The 26,338-nt window shown below is 41.8% G+C and overlaps 1 protein-coding gene across 1 annotated transcript in view; it reads right to left on the bottom strand.

Moving 5' to 3' along the window:
- Positions 1-4,341: 4,341 nt before the first annotated feature.
- Positions 4,342-26,338, bottom strand: part of RPAP1 (RNA polymerase II associated protein 1) — a 36,770-nt gene continuing 14,773 nt past the window's right edge. Inside the window, exons 11-24 of the mRNA XM_010296294.1 lie at positions 24,040-24,228; positions 22,133-22,267; positions 21,775-21,954; positions 19,629-19,786; positions 17,352-17,531; positions 16,394-16,589; positions 14,363-14,472; positions 12,310-12,505; positions 11,222-11,371; positions 10,603-10,745; positions 8,552-9,356; positions 6,289-6,465; positions 5,537-5,593; positions 4,342-4,789 (exon numbers count right to left, since the gene is read on the bottom strand). Coding sequence (XP_010294596.1) covers positions 4,634-4,789; positions 5,537-5,593; positions 6,289-6,465; positions 8,552-9,356; positions 10,603-10,745; positions 11,222-11,371; positions 12,310-12,505; positions 14,363-14,472; positions 16,394-16,589; positions 17,352-17,531; positions 19,629-19,786; positions 21,775-21,954; positions 22,133-22,267; positions 24,040-24,228 — 2,832 coding nt within the window. The 3' untranslated portion in view covers positions 4,342-4,633. The remainder of the gene's footprint in view (positions 4,790-5,536; positions 5,594-6,288; positions 6,466-8,551; positions 9,357-10,602; positions 10,746-11,221; positions 11,372-12,309; positions 12,506-14,362; positions 14,473-16,393; positions 16,590-17,351; positions 17,532-19,628; positions 19,787-21,774; positions 21,955-22,132; positions 22,268-24,039; positions 24,229-26,338) is intronic.

Raw genomic sequence — 26,338 nt, forward strand, 5'->3', positions numbered from 1 at the left:
ACAGGTGCCTGCTGGTGTCTGCCAGTTATGCCACAGCAGAACATAAAGAACTGGACCCAAAGACAGACCAGGTGTCGCTCTGTCTAAAACGTCCTTCGTTAGGAAGGTTCATTATAACCTGAACACAGCTATTGCTCAAGGTCAGGGTTCGCTGGAGGCTCACCGCAACACTGCTGGTGCTGCGTCTGGTCCTTTTGCACCGCGCAACTTCGGCCGGGTTGGATTTGGGTTCTTCACACTCCTTTCCCTCTTTGGGCTGGGGCTGGCCAGAAATCCACAGACAGTATTTGTGCAACAGCTGCTTTGAGACTCAAGCTTACCACAAAAGGAAGGGAGGGAAGCACGTGGTGGCCATTTTACCCCTGCGTACAAACACCGGTCATCACACAAAACAGCAGCAGTTCTGAGAGCACGTTTTCACAGCACATTCTCCATTCAAAGGGGTAAGGGGGAAAGCCAGTTTCTAAAAACTAGGGCAAAGGCCAGTAAATTAGCATAAAGTTATTTTTACAAAGGATATCAGAGGGCCAGCTTTGTGAATGGAGAGCTTATATGAGCTTCTATAAGGTAAAAGAAAACATTTTTCCCCCAAATTTGATTATCAGCAGGAGGCAGCATCAACTAATTGATGAGAGATTTCTAAGGAGAACTATGCAGAACTAGGAAGGAGCAAAAGTGAGTACTAACAAGCCTCCCTGCTCTTGTTTCCAACACCAAAAAACCCCACATTTGTCTGACCTGTAGTATATATATACACCCACATCTTATGGCTTGTTCTATCTGTCCGTGACTTCACCAGCAAAAGGTGTTCAGGCTTTACCCGGTATTAAGTGGCCAGACAGAATGCATAAGTCTAGAAATGGATTATTAAATTCCACTGTCAAACAGTAGTCGTCGATAAAATACAGTGGAATGCAAGTGCTTTAATCATATATAATGCTTCATGTGCACTTTACTATTAAAAAGTTCCCATGCAGTGGCATTTCAATCCTATTTTGATTTCTTCTTTGTCTAACACTTTACTTTCTTCTGTCAGGCTTTGCCCCACCCCAGTGTGTAGTAAAGCCAGCTACTGAGTTGCCTCCATCTTCTTTGAGAACTGCCCCTGCTCAGCAAAGTGGGCCAAGTTACCACATAGGAATCGTAAATCCAGGGGATTCAAACCACTCATGCAGTTGAAGGATCACAAATCAACTCCCATTTCTTCTAGGGAGAAAAGGACATGCTTCCAAGCTGATGGGAAGACTCTCTCTCCCCTTTCAAAGAAAGATGCAGTAGAATGCAGAAATCTGCTGCCAGTACAGTTATGGGATGCAAAACTGTAACAGCCCCACTGTCTTACCTGCCAACTCATCAGCAATACTAGGATTATCTTCAACTCATCTCCAGTACACTCAACCGCTTGTTTTTAAAACTACATTGTTGCTGTCTTCCAGCACAGCCCCTGCTGAATTTGTCCCAATACAGATTCCCACTGTTCCTACACGGGGTAACATGAAACCAAGCATTTTCTAGCTACTATGCAACAGAAGATGCCTTTTTTTTTTCTTTCCAAGAATTAAAAGATAGCATCTATGGGGATTTTTTTTAATTTGGTTATCAATTTTTCTGTCTCCTGATCAGAGTTATCAGACAACACATGCTGTTCTGTGTTAGAACCACTTCAACCCCAGAAAGCTATTTGTGGGTCTTATTTCAGCACAATTATTTTCTTCTCAATAAGATCTTAAGATTTTGATAAGGAGTTAAGCAGTCACAGCAATTTTTGCGACAGTTTTAATTTTCCTCATCTCCTCACTTACTCTGATCAGGATTAAACTGCCGCACTTTGGTCCTGTTTCATTTAAACTGCATTCAGTTTAAGTTTTAAGCTTTCATTCACTCTACCAGGATTCTTCCAGTGTTCCTGCTGGAAAAGTGATTCTTAGCAACCAATCACATTAAAAAAATATTTAATTCTGCACACTTTCTCCAAAAGTATATGCAAAAAAAAAAAAAAAGCAGAAAATTAAAACCAGGTTTTGGGGTTGGTATTTTCTGTTTTGTTTTTTAAAGTCCAAATTGCACTGAAGCGGAGAAAGTTTGCATTTAAACTAGATAAAGCAATGCCCTCTAGTGTTCTGCAGAGAAATCCAGTACAAGGCTGCCCAAAGTCTTAAAAAACATTCAAGCTTAGGATTGCTACACCATCTCAAGTGACAGTCAAAGTTTTGAAAGCTTACAGCTCACATGAAGTGTCCTTAGAATGTTCTGCACACAACTGTGGCCTGCAGAACGATTTGGGATCCTTTCCTTCCCTCCATTGCTGATGCTTGCATCAGAATTTCATGTCAAGAGATGTAGGTATTTTCTGGGCATACACCAATAGCTTGAGGAACTTCTAGGAACAAGAGAGGCTTTTGAGAATCAGGCAAAAGCCTGATCCTTTTCTTCTCAGAGTTCACAAAATAAATTAAATCCATCTCTTCTCTCATCACCTACAAATACTATCTGTGGACAGTTTTTTACGGTCTTTCCACCTGTGGCACGTGACAAGGCACATAATACCCACCCTGCACCTTCCCCAAGTACACACAGCATTTGGTACCCTGTGTTACTGACCCACCACACAAGCAGGATGATGCCTTTGGCTTGAAGAGCTCTTTTACAGACCTCCAAAGCTTAGTGTGTTTCCTCACAGCAGTAGCATTCCCAAGACATTAATAAATTGCAAACAGAACTATCCTAACTCAAGAAAGATTTAAATAAAGGAGAGCATTCCAACAGTTCAACAAAAACCCTGCAGAGCTAACAAAATATTTATTTACACCCTGTACACATTACAAAACTCATCTTTGCATCGCACAAAGGACTGGAACATTTTTTGTAATTGGAAGTCTGAAAAGCAAAAGGCAAAGTCCTTGATGAAGGCTGCTCTTAAGTTGGCAGCTAGGAGTCCTTAAATTTTACCATCCATTGCTCTTGAAAGACAACTGCTGGGCTCTCACCATCTAGACAGAACAGAAACTTGAATTTGATTACTTTTCATCACATCAGCTACTTTTAAAAGAATTAACATAAAAAACCATGTTGACCACTGTGCTTGTTACTTTATGTGCTGTTGATAGGCAGCAGAGAGAAACTACAGATTAAAAGCTGCAATAGAAAAACAAATAAGCATGTCCTATCTGAAATAAGGAGGGGAAAAGATGAAATGGTATCTTTTCTGGCAACCTAAGGGGGACTGGTACCCTTAGAAAATTGCCAATGAAGACAGCACCACAGCCATAAAGCTGCTAGCTGGAATTCGTTTCTTGTCTGGAACAATCCCTACAATTACAAGCTGGCTTATTAACAGTGTTTCACACTCTTATTAGGACATTCACTGGAGCAAGGTTAATATAGGCATGGTTTCTCTGGAGGGAGGCTAGCCCGGCCTGTTTGATAGGTAGAAGAGCTTAGGTCTTGAGGGTAGGCATCACCCTGCACCTTCCAGAGGTATTTACTCATAAGAACAAAACAAAAGAAATAAACTTTAACAAGTTTGGTTCATAAAAGTAAGTCCTCCAAACAAAAGCCTGCTAGAGTGACTGTAGTTCTGAGTTCTATATTCAATAATTTTTTCAGAACTATTGAATATAAACAAAACATCCAGTGAGATCACGCCTAGGGTAAATTCTGGACTTGACTTGGCACTTGTGATGAGCCTTTTAGGGCACTATATTTCTAGCCCTTGTGTCCAAGTCTGTAATACAGAATCTGTATGTAGAAGTGTGAACAAATTAGGAATTCTTAAAATTAGGTTGAAGCTTAGTAATTCCACTTTAAGACAGAAATTACATTCCCCTCTTCTCAGAGGGCAACCAATAAATATTCTAGTTAAACAAGCACGTTTCCCCCCACCCCCTTCTAAGGGAGAGTGGTTATTGCCAAGCATCCTGCCCTGCAAAGAAATTATTTTTGATCTTGTTATACATGTAACCAAATTAGGGGAGCAGTTTAGAGACTATCCAAAAGACAGCCAAGAGAGGATATTCAGTGTTTGTACCACTGCACTAGGAACTATTATTTCTTAGAGGTCTGACACAATACGTCTGTGTGACTGACTGTGTGCACAGAACGCTGTCCTGGAGAAACTGTTTGTATATATATTTTTTAAAAAAGCTCTCAGGATCAGCTTCTTCCCTGCTGTATTGTCATTTTATGTGCAGGGGATAGTGTGGGGAAAGGACTATTCAAAACTCAGGGTACAAAAAAAGCCAGGGAAACATCTGGGGAAAACAGACATCATCTTGAGAACAAACAGTCTCCAGCCTGACTGAACGAAATATCTTTTCCACTTCCTTCAGTTTATTCAACAGGCCTCTCAGACACATTCTCACCTTCTCCATGGAGAAGCAGAACAACCTGAAAAAGAATGGAGGAAAATGTTCCAGCATTCATCATGGAGAGGCCACACACACACACTGCCATATCTTGAGATGATGTGTATTGTTCTGCAGAGTTGGGAGCATTCTACTAGTGCTTCACTTTGCAAAGATGCCAACAGTGCCCAGACACTGAAACTGTCTGAAGTGCATGCAGTTTCATCAGTGAAGCATAAACTGAGCTCTTCCATTCTTCCCCTTGGCCCTCTTCTTGCACAAGTGTTTCACTATGAGACTAGTGCTGGTGCATTCTCCTTATTTTCTTTCTGTGTCACCATCTGCAGGTACTTCATTCGCATGGGAGGGAGTTGCTCATAAAGTTCAAATCCCAAAGGGCTCTCTGCATTCAGCAGTCTGTAGTAGAGTAGGTGCTTCTTCAAGGTCTGAAGAAAGAAACAGCAGCCATTAAGTACGTCTGAAAAGGATCTAATCTTTTCCACACCACCTCCAACACAACATAGCAACCTGCCAGATAATACAAATATTTAATTGCAATACCTTCAATAGATCAGCTCTAAAAGGTGAGTTTCTTCTAAGAAAATTCACTTTTGATTTGCCTAAGACTTCCTCTTCTGGATACAACTCCACTGTCTCCTCAACAAATGAGTTCTTGCCAGAAGCCCAAATGGGTTTTTGGGTGCGATCTAGGAGTTCACCCTGGACACTAAACATAAAGGGCCAAATGACCCAGCTCTGTCACACAAATGATAGACATTGGCAAGCTCCCTGAGAAAAAAAGGGAAACCTCACATCTGTTTTGTTCTTTTTCAGGGGAAGCATCCAACTACGAGTTAAAGGAGATCACTGCTGACCACCATAGTTGTGCTAGAATCATCCCTTTAGGACCTTTCACTATCTGGATACAATGCTGCTTGGGCAAGAGGCATAGAAATACAGTACAGGAGATTCGTCTAGGTTCCAATGGCCTCAGTGCTTTGAGTTCAGTTACTACAAGAACTGGATAACAGTATTTATAGCCATTGCAGGTCAAAATCCTGCTGCTAATCTCCTCTCATTCTCAAATTAGCAAGGTAAACACAAAATTCAAAAGGCAAAGATAAATCTGTAAAAAGTACGATGTCTGAAAAACTTAAGTCCCAGTGTCACGGACTGAACCTTACAGATCCTACCTCATCCACCAACAGCCACGTCTTCCGCAGCATGCTTTTCCGAGCGGCATCAGTCTCCTAGGAATAACACATATACTTTGCTTAATATGGTGCAATGCTACCTTTGCCCACAGGCATACAGCACTCCAGGAGAATGCTGTGCTCATTATGATGATGCTCCAAAGAGCAGCCTGCTCCATCAAGACAGGGTTTGAAATGGCTATCACTTGGATCCTGCTCTCTACTCCTTCCCCTGACCTGAGTCTCAGCTGACTTCTCAGCTTTCAGGTAGAACTGTAGATCTGAGGTGAGGTGTTAGCACAAGTAACAAATGCTGGAGGAACCAAGACCATGGGAGGGCTTCTGCTTGGTTATTCAAGCAAGATGAAAGGGAAGAGTACTCTGCACCTTAAGATTGCCCCAGGCAGAGGCTAAATCTATTACACGATCTCTCTGCCTGATCAGCTCCCTCATCCTCTCTGCTTCATTCTCCCCCCTCTCTGTACCATAGCCCGCGTAGTTGCTGACTTCGAAGGTTTATGTAGAATTGGCTACCATTAATGCAAGTGCTTTAGGGTATAATGAACAAGAGCTGCTGTCCACATCTTATATGTGGATTCTCAAACAGCTGACCAGTCCTCAAAACATTTGCTTACAATCTTTGCTTTCAAGCCCAGGGTCAGTGATTCACCATAAGCCACACTGGACCCTTAGGAAGAGCAGATGCAAAACCCAAAGCTTCCAGCCCTGAGGCTCTGCTATCCATTACCTACCTGTGTCGTGCTGTCTTGGGAGAAAATAAAGCTGTTCACATGAGCCACAGCCACCACGTAAAGAACTGGGCACCAGGTATTGCGCAGTGCACCAGTGACCAGTGTTCGGAAGTATAGTCGCAGGAGGTTCAGGTTATCCTCAGGAGGGGAAGTGTATCGCTCAAGAGGCACAGGAAACTGCAACAAACCCACCGAGAGGCAACATTACAATTTTTGCCAGGGTCTAAAGTAGTGAGGGGAAGTTCACGGCTTAAGGGTGCCCTTCCCCAGCTGTGTGCACTCCTATATAACATGATGTACCTTGGTGGCATGACTCACATTTGGAGCAGAGCCGTTACTGCCCACACTGACTAATGTGACATGCCTTTGAGAAAGCAACCTCAAGACATCTTCAACTTTATGGAGAGATATTTTACTGGTTAAATCACTGCAGCTGCTTTTTGGCACAGGTAAGAAGAGTGGTTTCAAAGTGAAGAGACAGAGTACTTTCAACAGCACTGCATCCCACTAATGTACCAGAGAGGCCTACACTGACCTATGTATTTAGCCAGAAAAGGAAAGCAGGTATGTGCCAGAGTTAATGTTGTTGTTAAGTGAAGTTTCCAACATTTTCTGACTTCACTGTTTAGCTTTGAAAAATAGATTAGAAAAGCTTTTAGTAACAACTTGGTTTTGTTTGCTTCTCCCCTCTCCAGAAGTCCAAGTTTTACTCTTCTCAATTTTGAGGTAAGTTCTCTAGGGCTAAAATTACCTATTTCACTTTGAAGCATCTACTTTGCACAGTTAAAGACTATCATTGATCTTACTCAGTTCAAAAAGTAGTGTGCTCACTAGGGTATTCCTACCGCCCACTAGGGAATTCTTAACTCAAGACAAAAAGGGAAAAAACCCAAACACCACCACCTCAAGTGATCTTGCTGAAATTTTCCAACACAGTTTGTTTTCAAGCAACACTGCAATGAAAACATTGTTCAAAGCATTTGGCATTTAAAAAAATCTTTCTAAGCACATGAAAAACAATATGCTTTGAAATGTTCTCCGTTGTAACATATGCCACAATTCTGATGGTACTGAGGGATCTGGTGTTGAAGGATCAAGACAAGATAAAGCACATGATGTAGCATCATGGCTTTCATCTGGAATATAGTATTCAGCTCTGTTCCTATATATATTTGTGGAACTGGAATAGAGACAGGGGAGGGCTACCGGTAACATCAAGAGAACAGAGAGCTTACCATAAGAAGCAGGCCAAAATATCTTGGCTTACCTGGCTCACCTGGCCATAATGATATAGAAAAACTGGCTGCAGGACTACTACTACCAGAGCAGAAGCGCTGCAACCACACAATGGAAAGCACTGATGTCATGTAAACTACTTGTTCACAGTTGTTTGGAAAACAAGTTTTGAAAAGTTATCTTTGTATTAGCAAACATTTTGGCTAGATCAGGTATTGTCTGTCAACTGACATAGAACTTAAAACCAGCTAAATTCCACCTCTTGTGCTCTGCTAGTTCAGAAGAAATGCAGTCCTGCACTTGACAGATCAAATTTTCTCACTGAGTTATGCAGCAAAGCACAACTGCAGTATAACTAAATGTAGAAACATGGTTGAGAGGGAAAAATGACTGTTTTTCCATGCATTGGGCAAGGAAAAGGTTTTCACCAAGGTGAGAAAAGACTTATTTAAAGGAAAGGTAATTGCTGGCAGAAGAACATGGGGTGCAGACCCACCCTTCATACAGGCCATAAATTAGGAGAAGGTTCTCAATCATTAGACCAAGCAGGTGTGGGACAGTTTCCACCGAAGACTGAACAATTTCACAGCTCCTGCCCTCCACATATACACACTACCTGCTCCCAAAACAAAGGTCAACAGGTTTCTGAAAATGATTATGTGACAAGGGCCTGCACCCACAGGGGCTGGACTCTGTTCTTCAGACTTACAATCTATCAAGCTTTTTTTTTTTTTTTTTTTTTTTTTTAAGAAATAACAACAAAAATATAAACAGCTGTCACAGCCCTAAATCAAAAGAATGTTGCTCTCCATTCCTATTCTATTTTACATTCCATGCATTGGACTTTCTTCAGGGAGAATGCAAAACTTCTAAGCAAAGAAAGCATGGTTGTTCTTCCAGACATGGAGGCATGAGGAAGAAGGGGAAGTGCTGGGAGGATGCCCAAATCCAGGTTACAGAAACACAAGCAAGAGCCCAGTAACCAAGAAATATGCAGTGACAGGCAACTACCATAAGCCAGGATTACCTGCTGGAGCGGCACTCCCAGTGCCCGCAGGATACTTGTGTGCTCCCCAAAAACAGAGAGACGCAGATGAACACTGAAACGCTTCTGTAGAGGTAGAAGAACAAATACTCCAAAGAGTGGATCTCCAAAGGAGACACCTTCAAACTGCTCCAGGACACTTATATAGAGATCGTGGAAGGATGCCAAACCAGGGAGAGGAGCATCCAAGTTCAGGGAGTCCAATACCTTGGGTTGGCAATACACTGAGAGAAGGGCAGCTGTGTAGCAGTGGATTGGTGCTTCTAGAAAGAGGTCACCACCTGTGAGGAAGACACACATAAGCCGTGCAAGTTTGGCAGCAGTAGGGATGCTCTGAAGGGTTTTAGCACGCCACGTTTCCAGCAACAAGACCCACTGCAGGTTCCAGGTCACAGTGTTGACGAGATCAAGCGGGAGAGAGTTCAGTACAGCCCCACGTGTCTCTGCATTAGTCACTTTGTTGTAGAGGCTGATAAGTGGAAAGAATGGCCAGTCTGAAGGCAGGATGGGCCCTTTGACCTCAGGAAGCAGCATTGACTGGATAAGGTAATTCCGTCCTTGGTAGAATGCTTGGGAACGCGTAAGGGTAGGCTGCAAGTGGACAAAATGAGAAAGGTAGCAGGAGCGGATGAAAGGCAGATTCTGGTACGATTCTCTCAGCAGGGCACCACGAGTAGCTTTTGCAAAAAATGCTGCCGCAGAGCCAGGCTCTGCCAGTTTGGCACTGGTACCCAGATGCAGGATATCAGAGAAGTCAGCTGCTTCTGGCCCTCCAGCTTTCCCTTCACTGTAAGATAAACATCAGTTTAAGAAACAAAACAGAAAAACCAACTCAACAAACAAACAAAACACCACAAAAATTAATCTTTACGACCTTCCTGGATCAGGAAGAGTAGTATACGCACAGCACTCAACACTTTCTACAGCATTCAGCTATGATAATACTAAGTGCCTGTAAAGCATCAGCTATCTTGGTATTTACAGGGAATTCACAAGAGCTACATTTGGAGTTAGCAACACTAAGGCCTTGCCATGAAAAACCTCCACACAATGCCAGTGGTCTGGTGTATAGGCTGCAACTCCTTGTCCAGAGAGGCAGTCTACTTACCAACACAGCTGTCAGTGTGCTGAGATGAAATACCACATATCACATAAAGCCTAGATGAATCCATAAGGCAATTCTCAAAATAGTAGCTTTGCAGCTAGCAGTGGCAAGGTCAGAGGAACCATACAGACTGGTAGTTAGAAATTGGGGGTCTGTGTTTGTCAAATCCGTGTGCCACAATCTCAGACCAGAGATTGACCATGGTCTCAGATTGCTTGCCAAATTCTCACAAAATGGTAGCTCTATAGCAGATATTTGTTAAAAAAAAAACCCCACACAAAAACAAAAGACAAACCTACCAACAAACTTTCCTTCTTTCTGGAAAACTATATTATCTCCTTGCAGCACCTTAGTCCAACCTCCTACACAGATGCACCATGGCAAATTTCAAAGAGATTGTGATAAACAAGATAAAGCACTACCATTTTCTTGGCCAGACGTGGGAGGCTTCACATTTGAGATGTTCATGATTTCTTCCAGTGCAAGGTGGAAGACATCACAGTTGTCAAATCAGCAAAGATTTGTGCAAGAACTTGTACCATAAGGGTTTGAAGAAGATTTAATAAGCTTTTCAAGCTACGTCAAATTTCCATATATTTTCTAGACTCACTACTCTCAGGACAGCAGGTGCTGGCCTTAGTGAGAATCAGTTCTACCAGGAATCCCAGGACTCTTGCCACAGAGGAGATCAAAAGACTGGTCACATTTCTCAACACTGGTACATGGGAGAGAAATGTGCAACCACACTGCTGGTCTGATTACAAGGCTCTGTGACTGGAGAATATGCCAACGAGTAACTAAAATTTTAATACAGAGCCTATTAAAGGCCAAAAATGATGACAAAATTGCAGTGCCAGCTTGTGCTTTTTCAATTTTCCCAAGTTTTCCCATGTACCAGACTACAGAAAGGAAAAAATGCAAAGCTTACAGAAGAAACTCTGGATTAAAGGCAAGATCCAGTAGGACCTCATAAGCCAGATGCTCACTCCCTGGCAACAGACGACTTAGCAATGCCATGGCAACACAGTGATGGAGTGAGGCATGCTGTGTGTAATCCGGACAAGTGCCTGCCTGTACAGGAAACAAAACAGATAAAAGCACTGTATCATTTGTCAACAAGGCAATCAACAAAGACAGGAGGCTCAACCAAGGCATAGATCTCGCTGAAAAGTGAGAGACTGAGGCAGACTGCAAGAACTGTCAACATTCATATCGAGATCTTTCTGCTTCCCCTGATTGTCTTAGATATGTCAGACATCTTTTTTAGCCGCACACTTGAAAACTTTGTTCTCACTCTAGCCCAAAGACAGGCAAAAATATAAATTTGCCATCCAAAGTATTTTGGATCTAAATCCCCACATCAGTAACTGTAAAGATGCTACTTGCGAATGAGGCATAAGAGACAGCTGAAGAGTCACCAGATCTAAGGCAGATACGAGAAAGAACATGGATGCAATGACTAGTTGCCAAGCTGACACACTGAGTTGGTGAGGCCAGGGTGAAGTCAATTCCTTAGGTGAACAAAACGAAAGGACTAATAACGATACCATTCTCCGAGCCAACATTAACACAAAGTACTGCAGATGATATTCATGGCGCAGGATCCATGCAGATGAGGGAGTTACAGAGGGAGGTCCGGTCTGCCAGCTTTGATGCAGATAATCCTTCAAGCCTCTGAAGCCCAGCACAGAGCTGTACTATAAAGGAATCAGAAGTGGAGACAAATACTAGTAAGACAGTTCGTGGTCAGAGGAAAGTAAGATACAGCCCTCTCCAAGACCTACCCCCTACCTTCTCCCACGAGAATTCTTGTTGGCTACTCCAAAAGGGGTATTTGAAAATAGCCTGATAAATATCTGCTTTTCTGCCTCAGGTCTCACCTGCATCCATCATGACCATGCCCACCACAAGTAACCAGCAGTCACTGTCTACATTTTCCATAGTGCTTTGTAAAGCATAAGTCTGGCCAGTGGCTTAGGAAGTTCTCTCTCATATGTCCAGCTATTGCTATTAGTAACTGGTCAGCTAACTGAACATAAGATGACAGAGGAAGGCTTTGAGAAAGCTTATGCTAGGTACTCCATCTTTGTAGGGCTCTGTCATTTCCTCTTCAGAGTTTGCACTCTTCCATGACTCTCTCATTCTAAAAATTCAAGGCAACCAGAAGCAGGAAGAAACCTCTTCAGCCACCACAGTACTCATTCTCTTGTTTAATTTTATCCCATTTTTCTTTGTTATATATGCTTCAATCATCCCTTTCGTTCTCTGACACTCAGTTACTTATTTTGCTTAACCAAACAACAGTTATTTAACCCTTCTCAATGCTCTCTATAAATCCATCCTTTAAGCATCATCATCATTCATCACCTGCTCTATAATTCCATCTTTCCAGTGTCAGCTGAGTATTGGAATTCAAAGACAGAAGATATTTTTCAGATCCTTGTCCAACCTGTTCTGAAAACGGGTGTGTTTCTCCCTATAGTACTTTGATATTTTTAAAATAAAAATACACAACAATTCCTTTTTAATAGTCCTACTAACACCATTCTTAAGCCTGGAAAAATGGAAATACTAACCTCCTTCACAAGTATATCATCATTCACCTGGAATTTACAATGAAAAAGACTATTCTCACCTTGCTGGTCAGGCCTTTGTGAATGTGAGTGATGCTATTGATAAGAAATAGGAGGGCAGTGAGGAAGGGAAAAGGTGACTTGGAGCCAACCAGGCTCAAAGGAGGTTTGCCTCCCTTGCAACTCAGAGATGCAATGCTGAAGACAGATTCTGGTGCTGGGGAACAGGACAGAGGGTTGCACAAAGCAGAACATGGCCTGTGTGAACAGATAAAGAGAGAGGGGTCAGGTCAAAAGCACTCATACTGCTGAAGAATTATCTTGTAGGAATGTTACAGTCTTAACTGTGCCACACATTGCAGTATAAAATGGAAGCCCCAAAGGCTGCGCAAGAAAAAACCTAGCATCATGGTTGGTCAAGTAAATATTATCACCATACCAGCTAATGCCAGTGAACTGTCATGAATTCTCATCTTCAGCTAAATTGTTCATGATGTGCAGAAATACTGATGCAGTGACACATCTCTGATGTCAACATTTGAAAGCATTGGGCCTTTGATTAAAAGAAAAACACATTTCCCCATGTACATACATAAACTAGTCTAATAAAGCTGCCCACCCACTCAAGACATTTCAATAATAAACTGGCAGGCAAATCCAAAAAGCCACCTTATACCTAAAATTGACACTGCAAAAATGCTGCCCCTTATGTACTCATGAAATGCCTATTTTTAAAGTCTCTTCAGAAAGAGCCTAGCTTTTAGTGTATGTGAACATGACCGTGCAAACTGCTCTTGGTGCGTGTGCTCACTCTCCATGGGCAAAACTAGAACTTTTCATACCAGCAGTGCCTACAAGGCCCACTCTAGACATACCACGTCTGTACAGATAAGACCACTACAAGGAAGAGTGACCACAAGCATGTTGCTCAACTGTAACAGTGCAATAGGGATCAATATTGTTACTCTATGATAGAGAACTAATTCCTTAAATGCATTGCTCTTCCTTCCACTAGCATTATCGTGTAGGAGATGCATGAATACATCTAGGGCTCATAGAGTACTCTGAACTCCTGGCCTTAACCTGCCCAGAACGTTTAGACAAGATTGTAAAAATATTAAGGCAGAGATTAGCTGACTCTTCATTTTTACCAGCCAGTGTTAAGAACAGTCTAGGAGAATTCTTACTAACGGGCTTTAGACCCTGACCAAACCCATTCTTTTCAGACCTCACGGTCAGGCAGGAAAGGGTCTAACGGGTGCCCTTGTGTTAGAAGCTTTGGTGCTAAGAGCTTCAGACCTCAGTTCTCAAACATGAAAGAACATGGGCCAAACTGTTTGGTGGCCATTCAAGTACCACTTAAAACCAAGGATTTCAAGGGCCATTATACCAGATGTTCTCAGAAGCTGCAGGATGTGTCCCTGACTACACGTTAGGCCTTTCAGGTTCCCCCTCTCCAGAGGATTGATCACAGGCTAGTAGGGAGGCTCCCTCTACAGCAGAAAGAATATCTGCAGTGCTGAACAGCTCCCAGAGCCAGAGACAAAGCTTATGTTATCCAAATGTCTGAAAGAACAGTTTGGTACCTGGCCTTTCACTTTCCTGCAGGGGCTTTCAAAGCCTTAGTGAAGCTCTGCAGGAACTTAAAGACAAGAGTCTAGTTTAAATTATTTTATATAAGCAGCATCACACAAAGCTCATGAATGGTACATGCACACACACACACATTCACCTGCCTGATGTAAGAGGGACTCAAACTGATGTTACTTTTTTTTTTTTTTAAACCCGTGAAACCAAAGAAGAATCAAAGCCAAGAGTGACTAAAATCAAGCTGATATTGATACAAAAAAAACACAGCTACATGGAAGGGCAGACAGGCAGACCCTGCAGCAGCACCAGTGAGAAAGGAGGGACTGGAGAACCTCTGTGGCCATCATGCGATTTGCTGAGGGGAGAGCCAAGCAGGGTGCAGAGCCCTACTGCACTCTGATTCACACAAACGGGGCACATACATACAGGGGAAGGAAACGGGAAGGGGAAAGCTGCCACACAGTACAGTATAGAAACAGGGCTTCCTGACCTGGCAACAGCATCTTAGCAGTGAAATAATTTTACCTGAGCAAGTCCCACATGCTGTGTATGGCTGGCTGGCTGAGAAGGGGCTGCAGCACCTCAGATGTCAAACGTTCCACTTCCTCTAAGCAGTCAATTGCATTGACTGATGGCTGCAGAAGACATGGAGAAAGACAGGAAAAGATGGCAAATGAAGGCATTCCAGTGTGGGAAAAAAAACAGATTGAGTTAATTGCTTTCTCTGTGTTTATTATCTTTTTGACAGACCACAACATCTACATAGTGGTTCTGCTCTACGTTAGAGCTGGCCTAACCGCTGGTGGTGTGGAAGCTGAGAGCTGGCACCTCAAGGTGTTCTCGCACTCAAGTATTAAAATGCGTGACAGATTTCTTAATTGGCTGGAAGTAAGGTATGGGATCTTGGGATCAAGATTCCCTAAATGAAAACTTGTCCTAAGTGGTTAAACCCGCCTCCCCATACCATCTATGTGCTCATCTTTCCATTTAACTTGAAGATGACACAAAGGTGATCAGAACTACCTTGAGAAAGCAGAGTGGCACCATGAGGACCTCCAAAAAAAATTATTAAAAAAAAAATCAACTATATAAAGTGCGATTGACCTACCCATCAAAGCATGACTGTGGATGAACACTGCACAGAGGAGGATCTGTGGCTTTTAGAGAACCATCCGAATTCTTCCAACCCTAGTAAGCGATATTCCAGGTTGAAAGAACATGCTAGCATATTTTAATGTTCTTTCCTACCATTAGAATACTGCTTTAGGATACAGAAATACTCATTTCTATAACAGAAAAAGTTTCCCCCCAGGTGAAATACCCCTCCAGAAATGAGTAAAATCTACATGAAGTTGTTAACCTTAGTTCTTACTAGTCTAACAAAAATATTCCAAGAAGATCCCAGTATACACTAATCTAGTTACTATACAAGTCGATTTTTGTTTTGCACTAGTCCATGTAAACATGCTACATGCAATTTATGTTTTTTCAAAATCATATTAGCTAACCACAGGTAGATGACTGACCTTCTTTTTAAGTGGGAATAAAAAAAACCTTACGTCACAGTTCAAGGACTTAATTTATTTTGTCAGCCACTGTTCTGGGATATCTATAAGGGTTGAAAAGGAGTATTAACCTCTTGGTTAACATGGTCCTCTAATGCTCAGGACCTAATGACAGCATGTTAAGGGTACTATCAAACTTTTGGGCCCTCAAGACCTCTTTGAAAGATACTGGCGTTTTCCACCCCAGCCACAACTAACAAACTCAGTTGCTTTGGGCAAGTTTCAGAGGAGTTGCAGAAGAATGAATAACTACAGCCATACCCCCACACCTTGAAGACAGCTCTCCCAGGTCAGAACTCAGGCATGTCAGTTGGGCAGTAAAGAGGAAACTTGCATTTACCTTTAGAACATGAATCTTTAAGGTAGCTAAAGTGTAAGACATTATTCTTCAACAGCATCACACTGATGTGTCACCTTCAGAAAACTCACTTTAAAATATGGTCACATACCACAACTCTAACTGGGTTACAGAATTTGACCTTGAATGTCAGTGGGGCAGCAAATAAATTTATCTTTATTGTTTCCTATCCGAAGTTCATATGGCATACCCTCAATGCTCAATCTTCCAACCAGGTTATTGCAGTGTAGCTGTCCACACGTAAGCTCTCAGACCACAGCAAATGCAAAACGTGCAACTTGATTTAGCCCACGAGGAGAAAGGACTGCCAAACTAAATTAGGTCATATCTGCAGTAAATCAGAACAGTCACAGCACTACCACATACTTTGACTGAGACTCTGAGCCCAAAAGAAGAACGAACAGAAAAGGAAGACAGTGGTATTTGGCACTGCTAATGTGAAGGCTCAGCAGACTTATCTGACCCTAAATGCTAGGCAGCCTAGATATAAGCTGTGGTAAACAAAATCTAGTCCTCAGTTAGATGGCTCAATGTCTGTCTTTTTCAGCATTGTCTGTAAGTTCAAGTTTTCAGGTGTAATACACAAGCTGATGCTGGAGAGATGAAAAGAAACCCTGTATTTTCAGGCCTTACCTGTTGGCTGCAAGCACTGTAATAAACTCCCAGGTAGATCATGTAAGTTGTTGTCAGAGGCTGGAGAGTTTGCCAAGTTTCCGTCTGGGATATCTCCTGGAGGAATTTTTTCAGACTGGTCTCAAGGAAGGGCTGTAAGCCTGAGACTTGATTCCACACTACTGGAGGAGGTGGAATCTGTTCACTATCTTCTGAGCTATTACTGAAACACAATGGAAGAATGACACAGGATAGCGAATGTGACTCAGAAACAATTGTCCCTCTAAATCATCATTTTTAATAGCAAACTTCCAATTGCATGTAGTCTGGAAGAAGATACCCAACAACAGCAACCAGGGGAAAAAACGCCTTTGTACATTCCCACAGACCAGACCAAATTAATTTGGGCAGAAAGGATGAATGCAGAATCTACTCATGAAAGCTGAAGTTTCTTCACCTGCGCTACTCTGTCCTTGAACTATGCTCTACTTTCACCAGACACACTACCTCACTATCCAGTTTTAGTTGAAGAGTTTCTTGCTTTTCACCAGAAAAAGTATCTGTGTCTTCAACAAATCCTACTGCTTTAGTGTCTATCAAAACCAACAACCTCTTAATCCTGAACCATCTTGGTCTCTGAAAAGAGGTTCTTTCCTCCAAACCTCAGAGAGGTTACTTTCTTTTTCCCAAAGGGAAGATCAAAGGAACTTCCTAGCTCCTTTCAGCAGGGCATTTGGCTAACACTGCCCTTCTGCCCCATAGCTGGGTGCAGATTTTTACTCCTGCCTCTCACCAGGCTAGCAAGTATACAGCTGTCAGACTAGATATGCCTTCTGACCTTGTGGCAGGGGAAATACATCCCACCATGCAGGGCTTCAATGTGGGACAGTAAACCAATCAAAAGGAAGGAAAAAAAAAGAGAGAGAAGACAGGATGCCAACTACTCAGACACACAGAACTGGTGGCAGAGAGGGCCTACCTGCTCAGCTTGGCCTGTAGCTCTGCTGTGTAGCCTGCTGTTTGCGTCACTTGTGTCAGCAGAGTAACTACTGCTGTAGCTCGCTGGACAGACAACTCAATCATAGGGCTCTTCCCACGGCAAGCGCTGAGCAATTCAGGCAGGGATTGCAGTATCCTCACCAGCACAGGGTAGAGATCCCTATAGTGTGAATCACAGAATAGATGAGGTTGGAAGGGGTCTCTGTAGATCATCTACAGTTCAATTCCCTTATCAAGCAAGGTCAGCTATAGCAAGTTTTCCCAGGAACATGTCTGGTTGTATTTTGAACATTTTCAAGGATGGAGAGTCCACAATCTCCGTGTGCAACCTGCTCCAGTGTTTGAGCACTTTCACAGTAAAAAAATATTTTTTTTTTACACTTAAGTGAAATTTCCTGTATTGCCATTTGTGCCCACTGCTGCTTCTATTTTCACTTCATACCACTGGAATAACCTGGTTCTATCTTCTTTACAACCATCCATCACATATTTATAAAGACTGCTAAAATGAGATTATGAGAACCATCACGACCACCACAATAATAAAAAAAAAAAACAGACATGGAAAAAGATGACAAAGGAAGAATACTGTCACTCCAAATTCATCTGAAAGGGACCTACCTAATACTCTGCCTCCAAGCATTCTGAAAATCTCTTGGAAAAACTATTTGTATTGTATTCTTGTTTCCCTAGTTCTCACATTCTCAGCCAAAGTATCCACAGTTATATTCATGCAAATTTAAGGCATCTTCTTCTGTTTCTCTTTCCTCAACATCATTTACAGTGATAAAAAATTATACAGAGTTTTTATTCTTTATTAACCAATTCACCTGATTGGGCTGGAGAACACAAAATGCCATTGCAGAGAAAGAATCTCCCTTCTGAAACTTAATACTGGCCTCCCTTTTATTCCTCTTCAGAGCAACTTCATAGTTGTGCTTCCATAACTTCATCTTTGTGCTTCCAAGTCAGTGCAATTACAGGAAGAATCACACAGAATCATTAAGGTTGGAAAAGACCTTTAAGATCATCAAGTCCAACCATCAACCCAACACCACCATGTGGTGTCCAACCATCAACCCACTAAACCATGTCCTGAAGGGCCACGCCTACAAATTTTTTGAACACTTCCAGTGATGGTGACTCCATCACCTCCCTGGGCAGCCTGTTCCAATGCTTGACCACTCTCTCCGTAAAGAAATTTTTCCTAATATCTAGTCTAAACCTTCCCAGCACAAATTGAGGACGTTTCCTCTCATCCTATCACTGTTTACTTGGGAAAAGAGACCAACACCCACCTCACTGCAACCTCCTTTCAGGTAGTTGTAGAGAGCGATAAGGTCTCCCCTCAGCCTCCTCTTCTCCAGACTAAACAACCCCAGTTCCCTCAGCTGCTCCTCATAAGACTTGTGCTCCAGACCCCTCACCAGCTCCATTGCCCTTCTCTGGACACGCTCCAGCACCTCAATGTCCTTCTTGTAGTAAGGGGCCCAAAACTGAACACAGTATTTGAGGTGTGGCCTCACCAGTGCTGAGTACAGGTGTACAATCATCTCCCTACTCCTGCTGGCCACACTATTTCTGATACAGGCCAGGATGCTGTTGACCTTCTTGGCCACCTGGGCACACTGCCGGCTCATATTCAGCCAGCTGTCAGCCAGCACCCCCAGGTCCTTTTCTGCCAGGCAGCTCTCCAGCCACTCCTCCCCAAGCCTGAAGAAGATTCAATGCTTGACGTAGGTCAGACTTATCTCAGTGCAGACCTTGACAGTCAAGCACAAGAACCTGTACTGAACTGAAAGTCAATGTAGCATGCAGAGTTTGTCTGCATCAGTCCACCTCTCTTAGAATGCATACTGGTGACTGCTGCCTGCAGACTGCCTTTAGGTCATCAGATTCAATCCTAGATGTGCTGCAAACTATGTGTCTTGATGTCATACCTTCAAGAGGAAAAAAATGCAGCCCTACAAAGTTTGGGTGATCTCCCATAGCACAGAAGAGAAACAACAAAATACCAGTGCTTAAACAGAGGAGATCAAGAACAACCAGAGGAAAAAAAAAAAAAAACAAGAAAAGAAAATTGTGTTGCTATCAACACAAATACCTTTAGAAACTGTGAGTTTTACTCAAGGAGACCAGAGAAAGGGAGATAAGAATCCCTGAGGGGAGTAGAGACTGAGCCTCGAGATCCCTGTATTTGCCCCTCTGGAACAGGATGTCCATTTTCTCTGCTGTGCCCTCCAGCTTTGGAATGTACCTGTAGAGATCACAGGCCTGACCATAGCCAGCAGCCACAGCCCACAACCGGAAGGCTTCGGTGCTTAGCCTGATGGCTTCTTCCCTTGGCAGGAGCAGATCCAACGGGTCTTCAGCTATAAATCGACTTAACCGACTTTTCATTTCAAATTTGTTAAGCTATAAAACAAACAAGAAAAGAATCAACAAAAAAGACAAAGGGATAAGAGACAACAGTTGCATGCAGCATTATCTCATTACTCTGACACACCAAAAGAGCTGCGGATTTCAATTCAGCTCATTCTAAACTCTTCTTGCACTGTTCAAATCTGTCTTTATCTTGTGTAATCTTAAGGAGCCTACTACAAAGGATCAATAAATGGTCAATGGCTATTAAAAGAGAATTATTCCAGGAAGGGATGCCTAGGTGTTACCCAATACAGTCCTAACAGAAATCAATTACACCTAAATTGTTCCTGATGGAGGTTTGTCTAGCCCACACACACTCTTGTTTTGGATGCTCTCTGCAGAATTTAACTGATTTTTAAAGAATACATAATTATCCTCCTTTAAGTAGTCACGAATAGAACTCTATTAGTCAAGATTACATGCCAAAGTTATTATCTTATGAAAAACATTGTATACAAAAGTACTGAACTGATGCCAATATTCTTTTTGGGAGGTCACACTAAATGGCTTTCAGAAGTCCCACAACCTAAACCTTTCTATGATTCTGTGTTTATTTTATAAAAAGGGTACCTCCTGCCTATTATTTTTATAACTTTATAGAATTTTCATGCTTTGGAAATGTTCTAGGGTTATTTTAGTATTGAATTAAGCATGACATGACTCATTTACAGTTCGTTCTCTAGAAATAATTTTTATCCTCCCCAACAAGTGGGTATTTTTGCTTAACCATAAAAGAGAGCTTCTCTTTCCTTCTCCCACACATACAAAAGTCTATGTGTGTTCTGTCTAAACAAATGAGATTACAGTGCCTTTTTCACGATACAAGGACATATTATAGATAATTTTAAATTCAAATGCCTTAGAGACATCTTGTAGGGAAATCAATGCATACCAGCAAGAAAGTAAAGGAGCTGATGAATCAAACTATGAATTCTGACACTCCTCCTACAGAACAGGGGGCAAAGTCAAATTTACTTCCAGAGAAGGAAGATGGAAGAATTTTGTTGTTAGCTAAAATAACTTCCTACATTGATGATTTTGATTTAGTTTATTATCTTCCATTCCCAATGCTTAAGTGCCTGTAACAAGCCATATGAGAGTGCAACAGAAGCAAAGCTTGAGTGGCAAGAACCTTGTAAGCAATTTTTGCATGCATTGAAACACCTGGAGTACACAAAGCCTGAAAGAGTAGAATTCAGATATTTTCTACTATGTTCCCAGCACCACTTAACAGCCTTTAAATACCCCACTATCCATTATCAGCACATTATTCTATGTATTTTATAGCACAGACTGGTGGTCTTCTGCTGATGTTAGTGATTTCCTGAATGGCAATTTATTAGATGCTATTAACAATACTGAACCAAAAACCCTAAGAGGTGCTCCTCGCACTGTAATGGGTGCCGCTCTTGGTAGATGTTATGCATTTATAGCACCACCGTGATGACCTATATGAGTGAATGCAATTATCTCTGAAGTGGAAAACCTGTCCAGAAGTAGATAAGAGGCATTGGAAATACTGATAAATGACCTCAGAGTTATTAAGACAAATGAATGGTAGGGAAGTTCAAACAGTGTTGTAAAACACAAGGGTAGCGATTAAATTTCTGGTTTATACAATCCTAAGCTGCCTATCACTGGAACACAGGAGAGTACAGAGCATCACACACCAATGTGTGCTCTAACATCTGCTGTTGGTCACTATCACTGAGCTGTGCTATGTGATTTTGCATAACTGCACCACATTAAAAAAAAAGCACAGAAAAGCTTGAGACAGCTCTTCTACTGGTACACAGCAGAAGGCATTATCATGACGTTGTCAACAATTCCTTCAAAACACACATGCACATCTTCACAATGAGCTGAAGATGAAATAATCAGAGGCACCTCCAATTAATCCTCTATCTTTACTTAGAAAGTAAGGCACAGAGAGAACAGAGGCCTTTGCAATCAGAGAAGCTCTTCTGAGAATCACTCACCAGCCTGGCTGTTGCATTTCGGCCTCCAGATGCCAACACTCTGATGAACTTCATAGCAGTAGCACAAGCAACTCCATGAAGGCTGGTGAGTAAATACCCCGGTTCAGCCACTTGGGGATCCCACTGAGTAGGGAGAAATTCCCTGACAATGGTCTCAATCAACCGAGGACAGTCAAGCAGCTGCAGAGAAATAGCAGGCAGCACAAATAACTAAATGTATCCAATTATGCAGACATGCAGAAGACATGCAAAGCACACAAGTTGGTCTAACCTCCTTGCCATAACTTGACCTGTTTCTTTCTTCCCTTTTCAAACCTTTCTCTACCATTCCCAAGCTCCTGTACAATGGGAAATTTACCTGGCTGCATGCTTCAGAGGAGTGCCTTGCGATGTGGGTGAGGATGTGCAGTATATCCAGGACTACTGTTGGAACAGGTCGTACCACCTCCAGGATGTACCTCAGCCGGTGCTGAATCCGTGTCTTCAAAAGTCCCTGAAAGGAAAAAGAAAAAAATTTCCATTAGGCTCTTAACAATTGCTCTCTGAACTGCAGTTGCTGGAAGACAAAAGCAGATTCAATTACATCTTCTGCAGAGAGAAGGTTTTAAAATTACCAGTGAGGAAACACAGAGGTAAGTTTCTGCAGATCTGCCAGATATTAGTACAGTAATACAGTACAGTAGCAAACAAGCAAGAGTTAGCTCAAAAGAGCAGCAATGACTGAACTTCTGTTCTGAATCAGACCACTGCTGGGGTTTGGATACTTGTGTTTTCCAGACTATGAAACTGTAAGTAACAGGGAATAGGAAAACAACCTTCCCTATAAAGGACTACTAATACCTAATGTACCCGAAAAGGGTTCTCACGCTCCTTGAATCATTTTGGCTAGACATCACCTCCACCTAACACAACGCTCTGTCTGGTAGTACCTGTTATGTCAGAGACAGCTGACAGAAGCAGAGAACAGACACCAATTCCTATTTTGCAGTAGGAAAGAGAGATGCAGAGAGGTTATATGAATTTTATTTTATGGTTCACAGAGCAGAAGACCACGATCAGTGTCAAACTGAAGATTTTTTTCCTAGCATTAAGTGACAGTGCCATGCCTTCCTAGTTCTAGGAAAAGGCAACTCCACAACACCTGAGTCTGTAGTACTTTTTAAAAGTTGCAGCCCAAGCAAGATTGAAGTTCCAAGCCTGACCAAGTTCAGCTGCTAGCTTAAATACTCCCTTTCCAACTGTGTTGAGTAATTGCGTTGTAACAGCCAACAAGCGAGTGTGAAACGGAATTTCACAACTGAAACAGTGGAGAATTTTATCTCAAATATCTTCTGAGTTTGGGCCACTTGAAACAAGTTAAAATCTATTAGCTGAACCACACAACCGTTTCCAGATCACAAACTGATCTCATCTCTTCTGTCTACAACTCTTTTGTTAAGCTTGTTAAACAGTGTCACCTAGTAGAATCATGAAGCCTTTAAATGAGACCAGATGCTCAAGTACAGTAATTCATTTTCCCAGTGAAGCTTTTAACCAAGTGCTATTTGAACACAGGCTCAAGTACATGGATTAAGTGACGTGATCACAAGTTTTAATGATTGCAGCAGGCAAGACAGTTTCATCAGCTCCACCAAGACTGGGTTTGTGATAACAAAGATTGCTATTTTTAGCTCTCCTATCAGGAATGTGGGATTAGGCTTAAATATGTGAGGAATTCCTTCCAAATGCTATAATTTATCTGAGAAATGCAAATATGAAGAATGAAATTGGGGAAATGCTAAGTAGCCACCTTATGTCAAATACAAAGAGAATGTCATTGTACAAATCTAACTAGTTCTGAACTATCCAGCTGTAATGCTTATGTTTAACTTCACAAAAGTACATACAGACACTTCAATAGTGGCTGGAACCTTTTCACTTTTAGCTCAAGTAAGTGAGCTTGAAAATCATGTCTGCATGCAGTCTTTCAGCAAGTCTTACAAGGTCATCAATGTGTTTGTTGCCAATTTCCCTAGAGGAAGTTAGAGATACTTAATGATACTGAAATCACACAGGTCAAGTCTCAACATTTTTAGAGATCAATAAAACCACCCTCCTGGTAATATATGATAGAAACATAACATCCAACAGCCAGGGAAGAGTTCTAATTCTTGGTCAGAATGTTCTTAATAGCATAAACAGGACAGCAGATGATTCAACAGCACACACAGCCACTGTACAGAGCCTGCTTTCCTAAAAAGACTTCAGGTCTAGCTCTGTGCTCACCTTTACAACATCATATCGGGCTACATCTGGATCTGGCTTGCTTTCATCCTTTAATTTTTTATCTTGAGACTTCCCTGTTCCCTTTAATTCTTCTTCTTCTTCTTCCTCCTCTTCTTCCTCCTCATTGCTGGGGACAAATGGGAATGCAGCCATCCCTTGGTACCAGGAGAAAGTCCAATCAAGATATTTCTATAAGGAAGGTAGAATAAAATAAAAATCTCACAAAGAAATCATGGAAGACAAAAAGTTTTCAAGGACACTTTTGATTACAGAATGTTTTATTGATTCCACCCTAACCCCAGGAAAACATAAGCACAGTAAAGGGCATTTTAAACATGTACAGATAGAATGCAATGCTTTTTCAGGGAAGTTATTTTAACCTATGTCCAACACACACATGGGAAATCATGAAAAGCAATTACTGTGAGGTAAATTAAATTTACTACACAGGTAACAGAAATGCAGCTTAACTGAAAAACACTTAGGATAAAAATGAATAAATATTCCACGAGAAGTTAAACTGGAATTTGGCATTTATTGCCTCTGTTCCCATTTCTGGACCTGTGTGGAACTTAGGTCACCAATAATATAGAATGGCCATGCAAAAATTGGTACGTTAAAATAAAGACTGCCTGCTGTATCTGTTCATATTTGTTTGGCTTTTGTTTGAACACCCCTCAGCTTCAGCAAATAAAAACTACGCTGTCTGTTCTGACAGCGTCAGAAATTCTCAAGTTCTAGGGCAATACCGCAATAAGAGAGCTTTCAACTTTTCAGAGAGGGGATTGCTCACATAGCAGACCTACTTCCCCAAAAAAGTTTTAGAATACAAAAGACATTCAAACTGAATGCTTGCACTGCTTAACTGCTTTAACTTTCCGTTTCCTGAACTGGCAATCAGAAATAACTACCATGTTAGTCAGAAAAGAAGTGGTAGACTTCAACTAAACCCTAAGCTGTTTTGAAAAACTTCAAATAGAAGTGCCAAGGAAGCACAAGTTACTACCAGACACTAAAGAAAAGGCAATATTAAACAAAGTTGGTGAGCGAATGACATGGTCCTAAGAGCCCTGACTTTAGGGGATGAAGCTATGAGTCTGTCTAGAATACAGAGTTTGTGACTATAGCCATCCTTCCACCAAGAGAAGAAAAGGCATAAGACAGAGTATCTGGGTTTTCAAAGGAAACAGAATGGTGCTTCCTTGTCATAGCCATTGATAGATGAACAAAGCCTTCATTCAGACAGCATGATTTTAATGCGTGTTAATCTTCTGTGTTTATAGTGGGGATAAATTCTATTTGTCTCACAAATCATGGACCAAAAGGCCAGACTTCTGTCCCTTCCTCACAGACCTTTTGAAACTCAGCAGCATGAGACTCTAGGAAGGACTCTCTAAATGAGAAAATATACTAACACAGGACTCACAGTGCTGCTTTTTGCATACAAGAAAGTCAGCAATCCCCACTTATACAAGACATCACGCCACAAGCTTTGATCTGAGAATCAGAGCACTGCAGACAGTTGTAAACCAGAGTAATATCAGAAGAAAGAAAAGCATATTAGGAAGCTGATTCATAGCATTAATTACCTACCATGGATGGGCAGGACTCATCTAGCAGAACATCATTAGGCTCATATCTTAGAAAAGGAGCAAGATGTGGAGAAAGCTACCCAGTCCTTCATTTCTCTTGCCTTCCCACTAGGGCTAGATCTAAAGGCCTGGGAGAAGTTTCAGGGGGCTTCTTGAGATCTACCCACTCCTCTCTATCACCAGCCCCTTTGCAGTCTGACACAGAAGCAGTTCTCATGGAAGGAACTTGAAACACAGCCCGCAGCATGCTTTGCTTATAATAGACTGCTTCTGTCCAACCAAGAAGACATCTTAATCTTGCTGCCTAGGGCTCTTTAGTATCTCTGAATACCCAAGAGAAGTGCCAACCTTCTAACAGGAGAAAAAGCATCAAGGAGAAAACAGGCACATGAGAAGGTGAAATTAGCTATTTATCAGCTTAAGAAAAGCACATGAGAACAGCAGAAAACAGACAATGAAAGAAAAAGAAAACAGCATCATTATGAGGCGTAAGGGAAAGCAGGGAGAATATTTAATCTGTTCAGAAGCAAGAAAACTACCAAAAAAAGTCAACAACATAAGAGGCCATATTAAAAAACTAAATCTCACACATACATCAGTAGTGGCCTGATCTAGATTGTAAAGATGTCAGAATGAAGAGAATAGCAGCAGCCTGCACTGAATTTGATCACAGGGTAGAGCTAATTCACAGGAGAAAAGATGTCCGA

Source organism: Phaethon lepturus, unplaced genomic scaffold (assembly GCF_000687285.1).
Source record: "Phaethon lepturus isolate BGI_N335 unplaced genomic scaffold, ASM68728v1 scaffold14091, whole genome shotgun sequence".
In the NCBI taxonomy this organism is placed as follows: Eukaryota; Metazoa; Chordata; class Aves; order Phaethontiformes; family Phaethontidae; genus Phaethon; species Phaethon lepturus.